The following is a 23456-nucleotide window of genomic DNA, read 5'->3' as shown; positions in this document are numbered from 1 at the left end:
CGCCGAATGCGGCGATCGGCGTCGGTGATGACGTGCGGCTGGCTCCTACGGAAGCCGGTGAGTTGCCTAGCAACATTTGGAGGACTACAGTTTGAGACCACTATATAGTGGTCTCTAAACTGTAACCCTCCACATGTTGCAAAACTACAACTCCCAGCATGCCCAGACAGCTGTTTGCTGTGTGGGCATGCTGGGATTTGCAGTTTTGCAACAGCTGGAGGACTACAGTTTGGAGATCCCTGTGCAGTGGTCTCTAAACTGTAGCCCTCCAGATGTTGCAAAACTGCAAATCCCATCATGCCCAAACAGCAAACAGCTGTCTCGGCGTGCTGGGAGTTGTAGTTGCGTACCTCCAGCTGTTGTATAACTACATCTCCCAGCATGCCCTTCAGCGATCAGTACATGCTGGGAGTTGTAGTTTTGCAACAGCTGGAGCGACACTGGTGGGAAAATACTAAGTTAGGTAACAGAACCTAACTGAAGTTATTCCAACCAGTCTGCCTCCAGCTGTTGCAAAAGTACATCTCCCAGCATGCACAGTCTGTCAGTACATGCTGGGAGTTGTAGTTTTGAAATCGCTAGGAGGTTTGTCCCCCCCCCCCCCCAATGTGAATGTACAAGGTACATTCACACGGGCAGGTTTACAGTAAGTTTCCTGCTTGAGGTTTGAGCTGCCGCAGCGCAAACTCCTAATGGGAAACTCACTGACTGTCCAGGCATGCTGGGAGTTTAGCAACAGTTGGAGGCACCCTGTTTGGGAATCACTGGCATAGAATACCCCTATGCAATCCCTAATTTAGTCCTCAAATGCGCATGGCGCTCTCTCACTTTGGAGCCCTGTCGCATTTCAAGGAAACAGTTTAGAGTCACATATGAGGTATTTCCGTAGTCGGGAGAAATTGAACTACAAATTTTGGGAGGATTTTTCTCCTTTTACCCCTTATGAAAAGAAAAAGTTGGGGGCTACACCAGCCTGTTAGTGTAAAAAAATTAAAAAACATTTTGGGGCTGGTGTTGCCCCATACTTTTTATTTTCACAAGCAGTAAAAGGAAAAAAAAAAAAAAAAAGACGCCCAAAATTTGTATTACGCAAATTCTCCTGCGTACGGAAACTACACCCCTCACGGAATGTAACAAGAGGAATAGTGAGCCTTAAAGAGAACCTGTCATCTAAACTTTCCCTGATCCCCCTTCCCATCTGTCCCTTTCTCTAACTATGCCTAACTCTGTGTTTATTGAGGTTTAAAACGCTGTGGAAATACCTTTTTTTATCCCTCTTCATTAGCTCAGGAGCACTGTCTTTCTGAGGGGTGGAAGGAGGCGGGTCCCGGCAGGCATGTCGTCACATGAAGCCTGGCTGGGGCTCTGCTTCTGCCAGTCTTCCTGTATGCTGCTCTCCCTCTGCAGCAGTGTTTCCCAACCAGGGCACCTCCAGCTGTTGCAAAACTACAACTCCCAGCATGCCCAGACAGCCAACAGCAGTGATTAAGATGAATGTCAGGGGGGAGGGGGCACAGAGCAGGGAGTACAGTGAGATAATACAATGTATAAGATAACATGTGGTGAGGGGCAGGGAGAACACTGAGCAGGGGGGAGGGGGAGGTGACTGGCTGTTATATGAGAGGCATGTGTAGGCTTGTAGCTCACAGGCTGGGAGCGAGTCTGAGCTGAGAGTACTGAACTTCCGGTGGAAGGACCAGGGCCCTTTCAGCATTAGTCCTAAAAGCTGTACACTTACTATGAAAAGCATAGGATGCTGCCTGCAGACCAGGCATAGAAGAGTGACCCCTAGTGGCCAAAAGTATAAAATGAAAAAACTGGTATAAATATTAATATTTTTTAATGAAGATATATTACAATATCTCTTCATTAATGATTATGAACAACATATTAAAAGTTTTTGTTAATGACAGGTACTCTTTAACACCTTACAGGTGTTTAAAGAATTTATTAAAGTTGGATGGGAAAATGTAAAAAAAAATAAATAAATTTTCACTAAAATGCTGGCGTTACCCTAATTTTTCCTTTTCATATGTGGATGTAAAGTGCTCTGCGGGCGAACTACAATGCTCAGGAGAGAAGGAGCACCATTGGGTTTTGAAGGAGAAAATTTGTCCGTAAGTGAAGGCCATGTGTGTTTACAAAGCCCCCATAGTGCCAGAACAATGGACCCCCCCCCCCCACCACACACACGTGACCCAATTTTGGAAACTACACCCCTCATGTAATGTATTAAGGGGTGCTGTGAGCATTTACGCCCCACAGGTGTCTGACAAATTTTTGGAACAGTGGTCCATGAAAATGAAAAATGTAATATTTCATTTGCACAGCCCACTGTTCCAAATATCTGTCAAACGTCAGTGGAGTGTAAACACTCGCTGCACCCCTAATTAAATTCTGTGAGGGGTGTAGCTTCCAAAATGGGGTCACATATGGGGGGGCTCCACTGTTCTGGCACCACGGGGGGCTTTGTAAACGCACATGGCCCCCGACTTCTATTCCAAACAAATTCTCTTTCCAAAAGCTCAATGGCGTTCCTCCTTTTCTGAGCATTGTAGTGCGCCAGCAGAGCACTTGACCTCCACACATGGGGTACTTCCATACTCAAGAGAAAATGACCCCCAAAATTTGTAACCCCATTTCTTCTATTACCCCTTGTAAAAATGTTCAATTTTTAGTGAAAAATTTTGATCACGGTGTCTAAAGGGTTAAATGCTGGGCAGCAGTGGGATCGATGCTGCCCAGTATAAGTGAGTGTGAGGCTATTGATAGTAGCAGACACTCACTGCTCTGAAGAAAGCGCAGCTCGTGTGCTTGCTGCAAAGCCGCTTAAGGATTCAGGGCATACAGGTATACCCTTGGTCATTAAGTACCAGGACGCAAGAGCATACCTGTACACCCTCAACTTTTCCTTTGCACAGGTTTTGATAAATCTACTCCAATGGGGGCAAAACTGCAATGCCCACCAATGCAGTTCTCCAACTGTCTCCAGCTACAAGTTTGACTGTTAATGGCCGATCAGTATTGCCGCTAAACTGTAGCTTACTGTAGTTTAATAACCAAACTGTAGCTGATGACAATCTAGACAATCTTTACATGTGAACCCTGGCTAGTAGTCTGGCTGAATGCTTCAGGAGACTCAGAGCTCTCTACGTATCCCAGGTCCTGGCAGGGCAGCATGTAATGTGCTGGGTGAACAGAATCTGTGTTATCTGCTCTGAACAGCCAGTTCTAACACACAGTCTTGTCAAATTTGATGGTTCGCTGAGCAAATAACAGACATCTGTAAACACAGCACAGTAAATCTGTACAGTGTAGGCTCTGCTGGGATCTTCTAGCCACAGCGCTTATGCTAACAACAGAAGCAGCCAGACACCTTAGGGTAAAGTTCACATGAAACAGATTTGCAGCAGATAATTAACACAGCAAATCCACAAACGTCTGCAACATATTGTGTGGATTTTGGTGCAGGTTTGCTATATTACAGATTTTTTCCTGTGGAAATGAAATTTTTCTAGATAAAATACCAATACAACAGGAGCACCCCCAACCACCCACCCACCCCCTTTGACTAGCTTCTCAATGTCTATATTTTGTTATTCATACCATCATTTCTCTATACATAACAACAATGGATAACACATCATAACTAAATTTATAATGTAATGGCGCATGTCATCATCAGGTCATACCTCCACTTCAGACAGCTTTCGGACTACCTCGATTTTCTCCTGAAGAACTCGCCGCAGAGACTCTTTGGCCGTTGTCTCATAGTTGTGTTTGTCCTCCTGTAACGCTATTAACTCTTTCCGGATTCCATCATCTGTCTGACTCTGAAAAAATTTAAATCAAATTACCTATGTAGCATTCACATTTAATGGCCTGACTAATAACATTACTGACCAAATTAAGTTGTGTTTAAGATGTCCACTGACCAAAATCCACTGACTATCATATGTGCTCTTAGGCTGTCAAGTCAGCGTTACTGTCATCAGTAAGAAAAAAAAAATGCTTAAATCAGTGTAGTAATGTGCCCTATGATCTGTATACATAATAATATGCATGTGTTAATATGTAAAATACCTTTTTATCTATGTATTACTGTGATCAGTTTTCTGAATTCCTCTCAGACGCTGGGTGTGTTTCCCCTTGAGTATGATGAGCTCCTCTTCTCCCCCTACTCTCATGAGGTCTGCACAAACATAGTAAAAGATACCTCCGGGATGTACAACTGAATCCTAAGGATAGGGGATAGGTGTCCAACCGCTGGGGCCCCTTGCGATCTCCCAAACAGAGCCCCGGATCCCTGCATGGAACGAGCATGTTTTACCACAACACGAAACTGCAGCCGACACGCCCCTTCCATGCAGTTCTGTGGCAGAGCCGAAGATTGCCGAAAGCAGCGCTCCGGCTCTCCCATAGAACTGCATTTAGGGGGCGTGTCGGCCACGGCTTCCGCCGGTGGTCGAAAATTCCTGTTCCAAGTAGGGAGCCGGGGCTCTATTCAGGAAATCGCAGGGGGCTCCAGCGACCCCCTGCATGTAATGGGCATTTTCGACCACCGCCGTAAGCGCTGGGCGACACGCCCCCTCCATGCAGTTCTATGGGAGAGCCGAAGAGCTGCTTTATGCAAACTCCGGCTCTGCCATAGAACTGCATGGAGGGGGCATGTCGTCCGCAGCTTCGTGATGTCGTCAAAAACGCTCATTCCACGCAGGGAGCTGGGGCTCCATTCGGGAGATTGGGAGGGGCCCCAGCGCAATCTAACACTTATCCCAGAGTTCTCCTTTAACATTTGCAAAGCATTTTGCCTAAATGCATGTTCTATATAACTAATGCAGCCATGTGAAACTACTATGCACGTAAATGCTTCTCAACTGGAGGCTGCAAGCTGTCTGCATCTTGCCTTCATCTAACAGGTGTTCTCCTCACACTGTTGAAAGCTGGATTATACAGTGTACCGAGTGAGCAGAGGAGAGAGAAAACCCCAGTCCCATCATTTCCGTTTTCATGTTTATTGAGCGGAGACTGATCGAGTCCTAATATTACAAACTCACTTTTGAATACGCTTGCAACTGGTTCCCCATAACTTCTAATCGTGATAAGAGTCGATCTTCATCTATTAGGGCCTGAAAAAAAAAAAAAAATGATAAGAGAAATATAACCAATTCTGCAACCAAAGGAAAGTTTTAATCAATACCTAACTTAAAGGGGGTTATCCCATGGAAATACCTATCAACAGCATAGGGAATAAGTGTATGATCTCTGGGACCCCTCCACCAAACATTAGAATTAGGAGTTTTAGCCCCCCTATTCCTCTTCACTGCACAAAGCATAGATATTTATGCCATTAAAGTCTATAGGAGATATGGACAGTAGCTCTACATTAAAGCATGCTTACTGATGTGTTTCCATGTAAGAATATTTTGCTGGGTACCGGGATTAGTCTCCCCAAACCTTGGGTCAGCAATGGTGCCAGAGACTGGCTCTTCTATGGTGATGCTATAAATGTCTAGCATGTTTAAACCTCTGTAAAATAGTCTTCTACCATCCAGCAATGAAAACAGACTAAACTAGAAACAACTACCTAATACACGGGTGCATGCTGCTGGGGCAAATACAAAGTATACAAAAAGGAAGATTGCAGCAGCTCTCTTGGTCAAAAAATGGATGCTCTTAGCGCACTTTTTGATCAAAACGTGTCCCCCGTCAACCCTGCGGAGGTGGCCTCACTTCAGATGGGAACCTTACATGTTCATTCCACTCACCTCTGCTGGGCATATAGCCTCTGATTGGGTGGCATGCAGGAGCCACTATCAATTGAATCCCCTAGGGGGGAGTGGCACCCTCTGTAGCCGTGCATGCCTCCCTATTCACAGGAGATTTTTCAATTGATAGCAGATCCTGCCAGTCAGATGCTATATGCCCAGCAGAGGTGAGTGTAATGAGGGTGTTAGGGTCCCATCCGAAGTGAGGCCACCTCCACGTGGTGGATGGGGGACAAGATTTGATCAAAAAGTGCGCTAAGAGCCTCCATTTTTTTGACCAAGAGTGCTGCTGCAATCTTTTTTTGTAAACTAGAAAAGCAAGAATTGAGTGGGAAAAACACAACAGAAACCAACAGAGTTCTGTAATAGGGATCGACCAATTATCGGTTCGGCCGATAATCGCGATTTTGGACATTATCGGTATCGGCAATTACCTTGCCGATATGCCGATAATGCCCATGCCCCCCGCCGCCGCTGCCCCTCCCCCCCCCCATTGCCTCCCCGGTGTTATAATTACCTGTTCCCGGGGGTCCACGATCCTTCTGGCTCCTGCGCTGTTGCTGTGCTGCGTAATGACGAGTGACGTCCCAACGCAATGTCACCATCAGTACACACAGTGACAGCGCAGGACGCCGATGGAGCCAGAAGGATCGCGGACCCCCGGGAACAGGTAATTGGTGGTTAGACTTAGGACAAGCAGGGGGAGAGAAGCAGGCAGCGGCGCCTGTTTTAAATCATTGATCTGCAACGGCTTCTGCCCCGCCGGGCATATTGGCCGAAATATCGGTATAAGTTATCGGCTATCGGCCTGAAAGGTGACAGATTATCGGTATCAGCCCTAAAAAATAGATATTGGTCGATCCCTATTCTGTTATGTACAATAGTCATGAGGTTCAGGATAATAGTGAAAGACATTATAGTCAAGTGTCCAGGACAGCAGTAGAAGAGCTTGCGTGGTGTCTTTCTGATACCTGCCAACTAGTATCTGAAGCTTCTTGTGTATTGGCTAACAGCCTCTGAAGGGTGGCCAACTTTTGTTCCAACATCTGTTCCCGATGTAAGGCCTCCTGTAGAAAGAAGTAATGACATAGTGAGGTATGGGTCATTGTCAATCGACTTTACACACCTGAAAATATGAAATGCATTTTCGTTACAGAAATCCCAAACTGACTGTCAGATATACAATTTGCACTGTGGCGGATCTGTGCAAGGATTACCCTATTGTCATTTATGGAGCTAATCCTTGTGTTTACTGCAGCAAACAAGTGACTCCTTATGTCTCAGTGTGATAAAGTTGTAAAATTTTAGAGAAGGCTTGAGATGGCAAAAAAAAAAAAAGAAAACAACTTGAGAGTTGGTAAGGCAGTGATGGGCTGTTGGGGGCTGTGGGCGGCCGCAGGGAACTTCTGTGTTCTTTGATCCGTGCCGGATGACAGGTGACCACAGCAGTCACGCCCCCTCCTGTAGACATTAATGGAGGAGTGTTACAATCACAGCTGGTTGGAGCAGAGCGCGGCTGGCGTTCTGAACCGAAATGTTCAGAACGCCGGGTGGCCGGGCCAGAGATTGTGAGGGGGGGGGGGGGGGGGGGGGTCCCAGTGGCCAGACCCCCGTAATCAGATATCTTATGCCCTACCCTTTGGATAGGAGATAAGATTTCTAGGGGCAGAGTACCCCCTTTAATGCATTGCTACAAGGAAACGGTCTACATGGATGAATTGCAATCTTCGTAGTGTCAATAGGTTCCAGGCAGAGGCTACTACTACATTGACAGATATTCCCTGAATTGTAATAAAACAAACTAACCTAAAACTTAAAATGTTAATCCCCAGACATCCGATGCACAAAGCTAACTTCGCTCCGAGCCAGATGACTGGCGATGCAGGATGGAGGCTTGTGACTTCACGGCCACGCCCCCTCCCATAGACTTGCATTGAGGGGGCATGGCCATGACGTCACGAGCCTCTGGTGCTGCATCCGACACTTTAAACAAATGATGGATGCAGCAGGGAGATTTGGATAGGGGATCAGATGTCTTGGAGCAGAGTATCCCTTTAACCATGGTCCTGGCAGGGTAGCATGTGGAAGCAGCATGTAATGTTCTGGGTGCACAGAATATGTATTATCTGCTCTGAACAGCCAGTTCTTACACACACGCTTTTGTCAACTTTGATGGTTCGCTGAGCAAATCTCGGGTCAGTGATGGAGCCAAAGACTGGCTCTTCTAAGGGGAAGCTATAAATGTCACAGTGGAACCACTGTAATGCAGGCTTGTACTTTCAAGTGATGAAAACTGACTAAACTAGTGTGCTAATAAAGTTATATCTGAGACAGGTTTTTCCCTTTATTAGGAGATTTTTGAAAACCCTAAGGGTATGAGCATATTTTCTGCAGTGTAATTGCTGTACAAAATCTGCTGCAAATTTTGCTACCATTGACTTTAATGGGTACACGAAAAATTCACAATAACGGCAGATTTGCCGATTTTCCGTGGGTAGCTGCTGATTATCTGCTGCAAAAAAGCCGCAGGAAATACGGCTGTACAAGTGGACCCTAAAGAGAACTGGAGGTCTATTTAAAAAATGTCAGCCATTGACATCCACATAAAATTGCTGCTTTCATATGGGCGCTATACTGAATGAAATGTGAAATCGAAATGCAGAGTATTTTATAAATATTTGGCAATAATGCATGAAAGCCAGATTTTTCAAATGTTTTTAAGCCCTCTTAACACTACAGGAGAGATCAACTCTTTATCTACAATAACATTCACTGATGTGGAGGTTTCTAAAAGGAAGTCATACTACTTGAGCTGATCTATTTCTCCCGTTCTCCATTTGGTTGGGCCTGCAGACCAATTTTCTTAGTGAGAGAATAGGTTAATGCCTGAAACACACTTGGCGGCTTATCTGCCATGAGAACCAAAGGAATGCCCATTGAACATGCCCAATGCTTCTTTCCTGCAACATTGGGCAAGAGAAGAACCCAGGAGTCACCCACATCCCTCTTACACACAATATAGTCAGGCTTCACTTTTATGAGCAGTGGCACCTTTAGACCGTCCAGTAGCTATTGTCAGAAATGTTAGGTGAGTAATCGCTTATCAGCCTAATGACATTTATGTCACCTTCATTAATATAACATTTTCAAGGAGACAGACGGCTCTTACCTGTAGATACTGAGAAAGTTGGAACAATTCCTGAGAGTACATACTGGGAGTGTGAGCAGCAACCTGTTTCGACAAAACACGAAAATTAGGGGAAAAAATAATAAAGAAATAATTAGTTAAGAGAACTCTTTGATCTTTTTCATATGCACTTTGTGTTTGATTTTTAATTAACCAAAAAATTTACCTAGACGTAAAAACACGATAGCAGTGAAAAGTTGTGTCTACAAACAAAAGCTTTATTTTCTATAATATAATAAATATCAGCACAATTCAAAAGAGAAATTGACAGCGGGTTATAGTGCAGGTGAACTGGATTACAGGGAGGTATCACTTACCTGGATCCACGGTCTGGTTTAGGAGATACCTCATAGTAATTGCCAGCACTGCTAATCTGGAAATAGCCGGCTTTCTTCAATAAAGAGGGGACCCGCTAACTCAGCTTCCCTGCCTCCGTCCACTTGACATCGATATGCCCACCCTCCACAGGCTCACATGAGAGAACAGGTCCGGTGAATACTCACAGGGTTTGCGGGCAAATTGGTGCATTGGGGATGGAGGCATGAAAGTTGGGTATGCCAGTCCCGCCTCCATTGCACACAGCCAGCCATTTCTAGATTAGCAACGCTGGCTAATACAACGGGTAAGAACCAGACTCCAGAACCAGACTGCAGATCCTGTTAAATTATACCTCATACCTCCCGCTGGATAACCCCATTAAAAAATACAGTTACCATGAAGGGGGATGGAGGGTGTAGAGGCCCGCCCACCTGCATGATCCCCAGCCAGGACTACACAAAATTATATTTGTCGAGTACTTTCTACACCCTCCATACTATCTTGTTGTCAGTCTCCCTTGGGAACACGGAAAAAAGGGGTGAGAGCACCCAAGGTGATGCACTCAAGGTCAGTGCGTCACCTTGGGTGCTGGTGGTGGGTAGTTGCACCTTTACTGTTTATTCCAGAAATACTATACTAGGGAGCACGTAGTTGTGTTTTCTCTCCTCCTTTATCCTTTACGTGAAGGGGGATGGCTCTGCAGTAATGTCTACATATGTGGTGCGTGATTTCAAAGTTGCATGAAATACACACTAAGGAGTAAAGTTACGTATATTGCTGTCTGTTCTCCTATTTCTTTTGATTTTTCTGATCTTTAATGGTGAATTGCCTGTATTTCATCTGGTGAAATCCCAAGGGCAGGTGTCAACTAAGTGTATCCCATATCTGAGCCTGAATCATATATTTGCTGTGGACAAAGGAGGTGGAGATCCATCAAGTGGGATTACGTGTTCTTCTCTTTTAGGACCAACAGCTTCCTGTCAGAACATTGTGCAGAGCATCACACTCACTCTGCCGGCTTGTTTTTTTTAGTAAACCATGGTGCCATATCTTCTCCAGAGAAATGAAGCCCAGTTGTCCACGTAATGCAAAATAACAAGTGATTCATCAGACCAGTCACCTTCCATTGCTCTATAGCTCAGTTCTGATGATCACTTAGGCCCAACATAGGCACATTTGGCTGTGGACAAGAGTCGGGCACTTCAACTGTCTGCCAGCTACATAGTCACCTACACTGTGTGTTCTGACACCTTTCTATCATTCTGCATTAACCGTTCCAGTAATTCGGGTTACAGCAGCACTTCTGATGGGTTTGACTAGATTGACAAGCCAATGAGCCTTGGCTGCCTAGGAACCTATCACCATTTAACCAATTGTCCTTCCTTGGACCATCTGGACCATATTAATAAATTATATTATAAAAATATATTATTTTTTTTAACACAGTAAGACCTCTTAAAGAAGATCACCCAAAATTGCAGGAATCAAGTAGTATATATATTTTACCTGTGGCTTAACACAAATGTATGTATATACGTCCATTCCCAATCACAGCGCCGCAGGCGTGCGGTCATTGATCGACGGCTGGGGCCGGTGATCACATATCGTCGGGCACCAGCCTCAGCTGTCAAGAGCGGAGCTGTGCTTTGACCCTGAAGGTTAACCCTTTCAGTGCTGCGGTCAATCTGACTGCAGCACTGATCGCCGTGACAGAGGGAGGGAGCAGAGGGACGATCACGGGTCACCAATGGGTAGTACCTCAGCAGGAGGTCAGGTGACTACCTCCTGTCTGCCTGTTACGGAAGCCTGTGAGATCCAGCCCCAGGCTGGATCGCACAGGCTGTACTTTGAGCAGCTGATCCGGTCATACTGTGCTGCAGTACAAATGTATTGCAGCATAATATAACCTGTAAAAAGTGAAGAGAGAAAAAAAAGTTAAAAAATAAATAAAATAAAAAAATGCTCCTTTCCAAATAAAAGTAATTATGATAAAAAAAATTGAAAAACACAAATCATATACATATTAGGTATTGCCACGTCTATAATGACGTGTACTATAAAACTGTAATGTAAATTACACCATACAGCGAACGCCGTAAAAAACAAACAAAAAAGCACAAAATTTGCCAATTTTAATACAAATAGTTGAATAAAAAAAAGATCAAAAAGGTAGCATGTATTGCAAAAATGAAACCAATAAAAAGTACAGCTGGTCCCGCAAAAAATAAGCTCTCACTCAATGGCATCGGACGAAAAATAAAAAAAAAGGTACAGCTGTCGGAACATGATAACACAAAAAAGGGAAAAAATTATTTTGCTCAGAAAAAGGAAAAGAAAAAAAGAACATAAAAAGCTATATAAAATGGGCCATAATCGTCCCGACCAACAGAATAAATAACATAACTTTTACCACACAGTGAACACCATAAAAGACCAGATCTTTTCCAGTTTTTCACAATATTTGTGAGTTTTTCACAAAATATGCTTCGTGTCAACAAAAATGCACCACTTATATAAAGTACAATAGGTCACAAAAAAAATCTCATTATCACTTTGGGGGAGATTTATCAAAACCTGTGCAGAGGCAAAGTTGCCCAGTTGCCCATAGCAACCAATCAGATCGCTTCTTTCATTCCTAATCAGGCCTGTGAAAAATGAAAGAAGTGAACTGATTGGTTGCTATGGGCAACTGGGCAACTTTGCCTCTGCACAGGTTTTGATAAATCTCCCCTTTTGTTCAGAAAAAGCGTTCTAAAGTTATTACCATTTAAAGTAACAAGTCAGATTTAAAAAAAAAAAAATTCTGTCTAAGTGCTCTCTGATGACACATGTCTCGGGAAACGCTCAGTTTAGAAGAGGTTTGCTATGGGGATTTGCTTCCAAACTGGGCGTTTCCCGAGACACATGTCATCAGAGAGGACTTAGACAGAAAAGAACAACCTTAACTTCAGAAGCTCATAAGTACTGAAAGGATTAAGATTTTTTAATAGAAGTAATTTACAAATCTGTTTAACTTTCTGGAGCCAGTTGATATATAAAAAAAAAGTTTTTTCCTGGAATACCCCTTTAAGGTAAAAAATGGGTCCGTCCTTAAGGGGTTAAAGAATATGGAGCCAGTGGAATGGTAACAAAAAAATCTGGTCTAGATAAGTGAGGTCTTTTCAAATCGGTTGTCATCTGTATTTACAACTGGAGACAATAGTTCTACATGAATGTAAATCTTCATAAACCTGTGGCTGGTACCATCCTGTTCCTGGAGGCATGTGCCATAATATGTTATATAGGAAACTTAGGGGGAGATTTATCAAAACCTGTCAAGAGGAAAAGTTTCTGAGTTGCCCATAGCAACCAATCAGATCGCTTTTTGGAAAGACCTCTGAAGAATGAAAGAAGCGATCTGATTGGTTGCTATGGGCAACTCAGAAACTTTTCCTCTGGACAGGTTTTGATAAATCTCCCCCTATGAAATGGAAATATTTAGGAAAGCGATTACACAAGGACTTGCTCTGCTCGATAACCCGGGCAGGCTGTAGTAGCCCGCTATTGTCAGAGGGAGTCAACCTCAGGAACACGGAGGAGCTCTGGGCACAGGTTTTGTTTTGATTATTTTGGAGGGGGGGGGGGGGTTGGGGAGTGCCAAGGTAGTGTTATCGTCAATACTGTCATTTGCAATACACTTGAAAAAAAACACGACATTTTACCCAATTCAAAAGTAAGGTAGTAAAATAATAGAGGAAACTAGGGCGCAGTAAGTGCAAAGTCCTTGTTCTTGCGCTCAGGTGTAAGCACCATAAAGTGTCAGTCAGCTGAGAGCTGTCATAAAAAGCTTCCACCTCATCCGCACATATAGGTTCTATATACACAAGACAACAACATCAACCAAGTAGAAGAGACAAAGAATGAAGACAAGGAAGAGGATCAAGGTCCCGGAGGACAAACCAATTGTTTAATGCATTTACAAAGTAAAATGTGACTGCCTTACCTTGTCGACAGGACTGGGTAATGGAGCTTGGATGACACTAGAAAGAAAGGAACAGGCAGAATGTAAACACACAAAAAGCAAGGAGCAATAGTTCACAAATCCTTCTTGCAAGCTCTGTAAATATTTAACTCGATTTGGTGGAAACTCACGTTGATTCCGAAAGGGAGCGGCAGCGCGAGAAAGAAATTAACTCTGCCTGGAACTTCTTTCCCCCTACTTTATATCAGAGCCAGGCACACAGAGCACTGCCTGCACATCGGGATCCCAGTGTTACTGTGCCGCCTGAACACAAGACAGTTAACCACTTCACCGCTCTGCTCTCAGAGGTCACCTGGGTGTCAGCCATCCAGAACAGCCTTGAAAGGGTTAAAGGTGTGGATTTTATTTTCAGGCACTCAATCTTTCAACAAGTCCCTTCATGCCGAGATCCGAGATCACTCTAGTTATATAACAGCATTTTAGGATATTCCGTGATTAAAGGAAAGCTTTACAACACACAAAGTGACTGCCCGGCTGTGTACACACCGTAATTATAGGAGAGAACAACAAGGCGGTGTTATGGAGGAGAAAGTGGAATATAGGGAGCCGGGGTCGACATGTCAACCACAGCAGTCAATATATACAATACATACAACTTATGCCATTTGGATGGCACCAACCTATCCCGCAGCTTTGCAAATATAATTTTCTTAATTTACAGGGGTACTCCACTGGAAAACATTTTATCTTTAATCAACTGGTGCCAGAAAGTTAAACAGATTTGTAAATTACTTCTATTAAAAAATCTTAATCCTTCCAGTACTTTTAGGGGCTGTATACTAAAGAGAAATCCAAAAAAGAAATGCATTTCCTCTGATGTCATGACCACAGTGCTCTCTGCTGACCTCTGCTGTCCATTTTAGGAACTGTCCAGAGCAGCATATGTTTGCTATGGGGATTTTCTCCTGCTCTGGACATTTCATGAAATAGTCAGCAGAGGTCAGCACAGAGCACTGTGGTCATGACATCAGAGGAAATGCATTTCTTTTTCCGAGTTCTCTTTAGTATACATCCCCTAAAAAGTACTGGAAGGATTAAGATTTTTTTAATAGAAGTGATTTACAAATCTGTTTAACTTTCTGGCACCAGTTGATTTAAAAAAAAAAAAAAAGTTTTCCACGGGAGTATCTCTTTAATCCTTGTATACTAAAAAGGAAGTTCTTTTCTTTTTGAGCATTGTGATCAGACAGAAAGGAAATTCAAAAGAAAAGAACTTCCTCGGTAGTATGCAGCATCTGATAAGTACTGGAAGGATTGGGATTTTTATAATAGAAGTAATTTACAAATCTGTTTAAAGGGTTACTCCACTGGAAAACTTTTTTTTTTTTATAAATGAACTGATGCCAAAAAGTTAAACAGATTTGTAAATCACTTCTATTAAAAAATCTTAATACTTCCAGTACTTCTCAGCTGCTGTATGATCCACAGGAAGTTCTTTTCTTTTTGAATTTCCTTTCTGTCTGACCACAGTGCTCTTTTCTGACACCTCTGTCCATTTTAGGAAGTGTCCAGAGCAGGAGAGGTTTGTTACGGGGATTTGCTCCTACTCTGGACAGTTCCAAAAATGGACAGATGTGTCAGCAGAGAGCACTGGGGTAAGACAGAAAGGAAATTCAAAAAGAAAAGAACTTCCTGTGGATCATAACAGCAGCTGATAAGTGCTGAAAGGATTAAGATTTTTTAATAGAAGTCATTTACAAATCTGTTTAACTTTCTGGCATCAGTTGATTTATAAAAAAATTAAATGTTTTCCAGTGGAGTGCCCCTTTAAACAGATTTGTAAATTACTTCTATTAAAAAATCCCAATCCTTCCAGTACTTATCAGATACTGTATATTACAGAGGAAGTTCTTTTCTTTTGAATTTCCTTTCTGTCTGACCACAATGCTCAAAAAGAAAAGAACTTTGTAGTATACATCAGCTGATAAGTACTAGAAGGGTAAAGATTTTTTAATAGAAGTAATTTACAAATATGTTTACCTTTCTGGCACCAGTTGATTTTTAAAAAATAAATAAATTAAAAAAAAATGGAGTTCCCACAATATTGATTTATCACCTAACCCAGTGTTTTCCAACCAGAGTGCCTCCAGCAGTTGTTTTCCAACCAGAGTGCCTCCAGCCGTTCTGTCTGACCACAGTGCTCTCTGCTGACACCTCTGTCCATGTCAGGAACTGTCCAGAGCAGGATAGGTTTCCTATGAGGATTTTCTCTTTCTCTGGACAGTTCCTAAAATGGACAGAGGTGTCAGCAGAGAGCACTGTGGTCAGACAGAAAGGAAATTCAAAAAGAAAAGAACTTCCTGTGGAGCATACAGAAGCTTATAAAGTACTAGAAGGATTAAGATTTTTTTTTTATAGAAGTAATTTACAAATCTTTTTAACTTTCTGACATCAGTTGATTTGAAAAAAATATAGAAAAAAGAACGGCCACACAACTCCCAGCATGCCCGGACAGCCGTTGGCTGTCCGGGCATGCTGGGAGTTGTAGTTTTGCAACTGCTGGAGGCACCCTGGTTGGGAAACACTGACCTTACAAAATGATTGCTGCAACCCCCACATCATAAGAATGGAGGTTGTTTTGTCCCCTGAAGTGGCAGTGCACATGCCTGACTGCCACACCAGTAAAACCCACATCTATTGTGTATGGGGGCATTCAGAATCTTATCTGGTATTTTTGTTCCCAGGGATATAAACCACAATCAGAACAGTCTGGCAGTGGCTCCCACTTCTCTCTATTAAATCGTGATGAGGATAAAGTAGAAAAAAAAATAAGACAGACTTAAAACACAAATATATATATATATATATATATATATATATATATATATATATATATATATATATATAATGTAAATCAGAGGGTAAAGGAGATTGGTGGTGCACACATTTATGTTGTGGTAACAGGAACAACACTGTAAATAACTTTAGGTCCATTAGTGTATAATACAGAAGCATCTGGAGGATGGTACCGATTCTGTGGTGGAGCGGTTGGAGACTTGGATAAATGTCGAAAGGTGGGGATAATCCAGGTAGGGTGTCCCATTTTATCCCACTTCACCGAAGCCTCAAGTCAGATACAGTAAAATCCTGCTTGTCCAACCACTAACTTACTTAAATGTAAAAAAACAAAAACTCTATACAGGTGGCTTACTACTAGCCACCCAAAAAAAAAAAAATAATAATAATAATTATTAAAACATGCTACAATTAAAATGCTCCTTTAAGGCTGCAGACTTTAAGACTCCAACTTCCAACAGAGGTTCAGGTTTCTCTCAGCTTTAGCCTGCAGACTGAATTTCACCTTGTTTTAAAGCCTAAGCAAAACAAGGGGTTCTAAAAGCACGAAAGCTTAACAGTCTTAAAGGGGTCCTCCGCTGGAATTTTTTTTCTATATTTTTTTCAAAACAACTGATGTCAGAAAGTTAAACAGATTTGTAAATTACTTCTATAAAAAAAATTCTTAATCCTTCTAGTACTTTATAAGCTTCTGTATGCTCCACAGGAAGTTCTTTTATTTTTGAATTTCCTTTCTGTCTGACCACAGTGCTCTCTGCTGACACCTCTGTCCATTTTAGGAACTGTCCAGAGAAAGAGAAAATCCTCATAGGAAACCTATCCTGCTCTGGACAGTTCCTGACATGGACAGAGGTGTCAGCAGAGAGCACTGTGGTCAGACAGAACGGAAATTCAAAAAGAAAAGAACTTCCTGTGGAGAATACAGAAGCTTATAAGTACTGGAAGGATTAAGAAGTAATTTACTAATCTGTTAAACTTTGTCATCAGTTGATTAAAAAAAAAAAAATGTTTTCCAGTGGAGTACCCATTTAAAGGGGTACTCCGCCCCTAGACATCTTATTCCCTATCCAAAGGATAGGCGATAAGATGTCAGATCGCCGGGGTCCCGCTGCTGGGGACCCTTGGGATCGCTGCTGCAGCACCCCGCTATCATTACTGCGCAACAGAGGAGCCGGAGCATCGTTATGTCACGGCTCCGCCCCTCGTGACGTCATGGCCTAGCCCCCTCAATGCAAGTCTATGGGAGGGGGCGTGGCAGTCGTCACGCCCCCTGCCATAGACTTGCATTAAGGGGATGGGCCGTGATGTCATGAGGGGCGGAGCCATGACGTCACGCTGCTCCGGCCCCTGTATCGCCCGTCATTACGCACAGAGAGAACTCGCTCTGTGCAGTAATGATGGCGGGGTGCCGCAGCGGCGATCCCCGGGGTCACCAGCACCGGGACCGTGGCGATCTAACATCTTATCCCCTATCCTTTGGATAGGGGATAAGATGCCAGGGGCGGAGTACACCTTTAAGTACCCGTGTTTATTTTGAGCCACAAAGAAAATGTGGACTGACCAGGAAGGAAATGAAAAGCCCCACTACTTTACAAAAGTCCTCACGAGCTATGGTCTGCTAGGAATTACACAATATCCTGAACTTGCCATCTCACTCAGCTTTCTGAAATCTCAAATATGTATGACCGGTACCTTGGCGAAATGCAGAAATCCCGACCACCATACTTGTCACTGTCTCACAATGTGTTTGGGGAATCGGGAGACTGCTGCCTGAATGCTTTCTTATGGTTATGGCCAAATTAAAGTTGATCATAATTGAAATTAACCAGCAAATGATCCTTTTAGCTGACCAATGGCTGACTGTCCCCTAGAAATAAGATGGTCGTGCTTAAAGGGTACCTCTCATCAAAAAAACTTTTGATATATTATAGATTAATGTATGCAGAATAACTTTACAATTGCATGTTATTAAAAAATATGCCTCTTTCTATTTAACTTTCCACTTTGAAGAAATGACCACTAGGGGTCTCCCTACCAGTCCTGGCAGCAAGCATTTCAGACTCATGCTGGAGTCCTAAACACTACGAGCTGCCAGTCTGCTTTGTTCACAAAGGAGAACACTCAGAGCTGCCAGCCTGCTTTGTTCACAGCCTGTTTGGCTGTGAACAAAGCAGGCTGGCAGCTCTGAGTGTTTAGGACTCCAGCATGAGTCAGAAATGCTTGCTGACAGGACTGATCGGGAAAAATACAATAGAAAGAAGCATATTTTTCATTAACATGCTATTGGGAAGTTATTCAACATTCATTAATCTAAAATATATCAAAAGTTTATTTGATGAGAGGTACCCTTTAACATTTTTTTCTGATAATCACTAGTATACAGTGGTGGATACATTAACGACTGTTGGCCCTTCATCTGGTATTATTCATAATGTATGGCCAGTGTGAATTGCTGTAATGGCCAATACAGATTAAAATTCATGACTGTCAGCATTATGATCCTTCATCAGATGACTGACGGCTCGATGGTTGTTCAACCATTACAGAAAATCAAAGAAACTATTTGGATGTTTTTAGAAGTACATAGAAGCCATAGCACCAAAAACAAAATAAGAAGAACTAAAGCGCATTTTTCCATACCAAAGAAGACCGCATAACCTTGCCTATAGGTTGGCTCCAATCTCTTAGTCATTTTACGCTTATGAGGTAATGGTAATCCCTAGCACTTGCACATGTCATTTAGGAATGGAGGAGAAACGCTGCTCCCTTTGCCTCAAGCCCTTCTCCACAGGTTTGTAGACCCTCTATTGCTACATAAAATGTTATATTTCACTGGTCGGATGTCTAGATTTATGTCCCCTATAAGTACTGACATTTGTCTGAAAGATGGTAAAGAACATTAAGAACATTAGTACAAACACAACTATGGGTGAAGGACAAGATAAAGTACAGGAAACCAAAAAAATAAAAAAAATTCCTCATTCTTTAGTAGTAACAATAATTGAAAAATATAACAAAGAAGTTTACAATGAACACTTTACTCACTTTTACTGCCTTGGGTGGCCAGACAAAAAATGGTATGTTTGGTTCTTAAACATACACGGTAGGACTATTAGAATGTAGTCGGTCTTCAGATAATTTATCTACAATACTAACCAGACCCCAGCTCTGGAGGCTCATAACATTAGCACATACAATCCATTATAGCAAACATAAAGGCCTCACTGTTCTATAGAAAACACAATGGGGGAGATTTATCAAAACTTGCCCAGTTGCTCATAGCAACCAATCAGATTGCTTCTTTCATTTTTCACAGGCCTTCATAAAAATGAAAGCAGCAAGCTGATTGGTTGCTATGGGCAACTGGGCAAGTTTTCCTCTGCACAGGTTCTGATAAATCTCCCCCAATGTCTGTCTGAAATTGCTTCTTATATTTATAGAAAAAAATATATACAGATTTCCGCAGGAACCTGTGTTCATGTAGTGGTTTGTACACAGAACACTGCACAGAAATATATAGAGATGAGCGAACTTAAAGTAATTCGATTCTTCACGAACTTCTCGGCTCGGCAGTTGATGACTTTTCCTGCATAAATTAGTTCAGCTTTCAGGTGCTCCGGTGGGCTGGAAAAGATGGATACAGTCCTAGGAGAATCTTTTCTAGGACTGTATTCACCTTTTCCAGCCCAAGGGAGCACCTGAAGGCTGAACTAATTTATGCAGGATAAGTCATCAACTGCCGAGCCGAGAAGTTCGTGACGAATCGAATTTACTGTAAGTTCGCTCATCTCTATTCGTGACGAATTGAATTACTGTAACTTCGCTCATCTCTAGAAATATATAACCCGCCAAGAAAGAGAGAAGCAGCCAACTTAAATGGGCACTGTCATGAACTTTTTATTTTTTATTTATTTTTATATGTTGTACTACAAAATATCTCTAATATACTTCAAGTAGAGTTACGTCACTCTCTGAGTAGTGAAGTGTTCCCAAGTAGGAGTCCCAGTCCTTAATACAGTATAATAAAGACTTGTTATACTTGTTTTTAGTAGATACATCAGTGTGACATTTATTAAGCAATCCAAAACAAGGTAATGTTTTGGTCCAGTGAGGACCTTCCTCAGACCAGATTGCTGCGGGGGCTGTGAATGGAAAGCGTAGAACGGCTCATAGCTGTGTGAAAGGCATATAGACAGGCGGCCTATAGTCGCTACACTCCAGTGACTATAGGCCGCCTGTCCACATGGCTATGAGCCGTTCCACGCTTTCCATTCACAGCCTCCGCAGCAATCTGGTCTGAGGAAGGTCCTCACTGGACCAAAACATTACCTTGTTTTGGATTGCTTAATGTATGTCACACTGATGTATCTACAAAAAAACTGTGTACCAAGTCTTTATTATGCTCTAATAAACATCAATAATTTTTTTGTGTGTTTAAAATATTGGATTTTCCATTTGAAATCCGGCTGCTAGGGGTCTCCCTCCTAAAGGGCGGCTGCAGCCTGCTGTGACATCGCTGCTAAATTTGGATCGAAATTTGGGGGGGGGGGGGCGAGCGCTATGAACGCCAGGGCTGCGTGCATTTGCTCACTGGCCTTGTGTGCTGCTCGTCCCCAGCATGTACAGCCTGAGGCAGCACGCGCACAGAATATCAGTGCCGTACTGATGTTCCAGGACTGTACATGTCCTTTTGGGGTAACTCTGATCTGAGGTCTTAAGTGAGGAAGATTCAGTGACGTTGAGCCTGCTGGGGAAGTCTGCATCCTGCTCAGGCAGAGTGAGCAGCAATACAGCCATGAAACATTCAATTTAGAAGGTAGGAAAAAATTTTATAAGGCAGGGAGGGTGTTAGGGAGACAACCAATAGGTAGGGACAGAAAAAAAAAAAGTGGGAGCTACTCTTTAATAAAGTAACAAGGCAAATCATACCCTCCTCTCCAGCCCCCACTGGATCTAGTGCAGAAGTGCCCACTGTCCCCCGCCATCTTTGTATAGAAGCTGCCTGTGATACCAATTAGAGACCTGATGAAGCAAGGGGTTCCTGGTGAAATGCGTAGTCCATTTTATGCCTTTATTTTACCAATAAACCCCGGCGGCTACCTCGAGGTGCCGCACATCGATCCAAACCACTGAGTGGAATACCTTGAACTCCTCTCCATACAATTAGTTACCTCAGCAGTCCTGCGCCATACTTTGGGTGCGTCCACAGTTTATCAAGCAGAATCTGTCATCATAAGCATCCCCTGGACAGGAATTGACAGCATATTACATACAGCACAGACACGCTATCGGGAGCTGGACCACCACAGATCTAATATTGATCCTGTAGATAGGTCATCCATTTCATAAAGCTCAATAATCCCTAAATAAACCTGTTCTGGAATGTGAATAAATATCTTTTAGCACCTGGGTAAATGATCAACTAACATAACAGCATACCATACCAAACCATACCACAGGGCAATGCACCAGTGGTTATACAAATAAGTATTGAAGATATAGGCACTAATCAAAAACTGCACAGGCTAGGTATGTTGACTAAAATAAAATAAAAATTATATATTATAATATATATATATATATATATATATATATATAAAACATTACACACACAATAGAATTTATTTTACTGCTATGGGGTAGGAGTGCAGAAAAATGGCAATTCTTTGAAGCAGTGCTCCCTAACTATTATAAAACTACAATTCTCATCATGTCCTGAAAGCTTCTGGCTGTCAAGGTAGGATATAACGTAGTTTTGCAAGAGCTGGAGAGGCACAGATATCCGGGGCATCCAAATAATATTCTTCTTTTATTTCTTCTCTTTAAGTACAGCCAACATGATGAGGAGGAGTACAAACCTACACCTCGAAGGGTTACCCCCATAAGCATGGACATTGTGCCCTCCCATCATCATGTTGGCTGCATATTTTTTAATAGAGATTTAATAAAATAAGAATTTTTATTGCATTCCAAATGCTCTGGACATATTCTCTTTCTCTAGCCAAGGTTTATATTCTAGAAGTCTTTACTAAGGGCTGTAGTTTCTTCTGGAATCTTGTGTAGAAAGATGAACGCTGCAGACTGAGCCGATCCTTCGCATGAAAACCAGGAGAGGAGGATATTACAGTCCACTAAGGGGAGCTACTGAGACCAGACAAAGGTTTATGAATGGAATTTGTTACATAAGTCATGGGACCACACCTACTGAACGCTGATCTTACAAGGGTCATGTAGAAGGAAGTCATGATAATATACCGGACTTGTGCACAGATTATACACCGAGCAGGCAGAACATCACAACAATTACACATCTGTACAGATTCAATCTCTAAAAATCATACACAATTTTTACCACCTGCACAGTAGATTTTGGAGAAGTCTAGAAAGGAAACAACATACAATGTTTTCAATAGAAAGGACAAAAATATGTGAAAACTACCATACGTCTGACAGATATGATTTTTACACACACTCGAATATATTTTTTTAGCATTTGCTTTTAGACCATCAGGTTCAACAATTTGTTTGTCAAAAGCAAAAAAGGTGACGTGAATGCGCATTACTACAGGGACACAGACGGGAGGTGAGGCAGGAGAAGTGTTATGAAATACATTTTTTGGGGGGGTTCCACTATAACAACATTACCTATTCTGCTCTGGTCCCCAGCCATCAGTGTCCTGTATCCCCTCCAGCAACTTGTGTCCCATCATGGAGGCTCATTGGCAGACATTGGCGCTCCTAGTCCCAGTAAGGACTATAAACAAATCATCAGCAAGTACAAAGGGGTATATGAAGTGGAGCAGGTGTGGTGCCACAAAAGCATTTTTAAGTAGGTTATTTTTAATACTTACCAGTGCAAGACACTCCTCTACCTATCTGCAGTGTTTGATCAGTGGGGGTCTGACTGCTGGGACCCTCGCTGATCACGAACAGGGGTTAAATGCTTTTTTTGGGGCAAACCCCTTTAAAGGGGTATTCCACTGGCTAGCATTCAGAAGTAAATGTTCCGTTCGGTGTTTTCGCGCTGCGGGGGTCAGCCACACCCCTCGGGATGTTGTGGCCATGCCCCCTCAATGCAAGTCTATGGGAGGGGGCATGAAAGTGTTACGCCCCCTCCCATACATTTGCATTGAGGGGTGTGGCAGTGACGTCACAAAGAATGTGGCCGACCCCCACAGCGCAAAACCGCGTACGGAACATTTACTTCTGAACGCTGGCCAGTGGAGTACCCCTTTAAGTCTGGGGCATCCTAAATTTCTCTCTCACATTTCTGAAACGATTTCCAATTCAACACTTCTTGTAAAGGCATGCAGCATAAAAACACAGTAAATTACACGTCTTGTGTCCAGATAAAGCCAACTATGAA

General features: G+C 42.7%; 1 protein-coding gene across 4 annotated transcripts in view; it reads right to left on the bottom strand.

The window, feature by feature from the left end:
* The window catches only part of SLMAP (sarcolemma associated protein), a 159174-nt gene that overhangs the window by 62376 nt on the left and 73342 nt on the right, over positions 1 to 23456 (bottom strand). For all 4 annotated transcript variants that reach the window (XM_056524441.1, XM_056524439.1, XM_056524442.1 and 1 more), the window contains exons 4-8: positions 13256 to 13292; positions 8938 to 9000; positions 6740 to 6835; positions 5058 to 5129; positions 3693 to 3833 (exon numbers count right to left, since the gene is read on the bottom strand). In XM_056524441.1, coding sequence (XP_056380416.1) covers positions 3693 to 3833; positions 5058 to 5129; positions 6740 to 6835; positions 8938 to 9000; positions 13256 to 13292 — 409 coding nt within the window. The remainder of the gene's footprint in view (positions 1 to 3692; positions 3834 to 5057; positions 5130 to 6739; positions 6836 to 8937; positions 9001 to 13255; positions 13293 to 23456) is intronic.

This window comes from Hyla sarda, chromosome 6, assembly GCF_029499605.1.
Source record: "Hyla sarda isolate aHylSar1 chromosome 6, aHylSar1.hap1, whole genome shotgun sequence".
Taxonomy (NCBI): domain Eukaryota; kingdom Metazoa; phylum Chordata; class Amphibia; order Anura; family Hylidae; genus Hyla; species Hyla sarda.
This window is presented reverse-complemented; position numbering and strand designations above follow the sequence as displayed.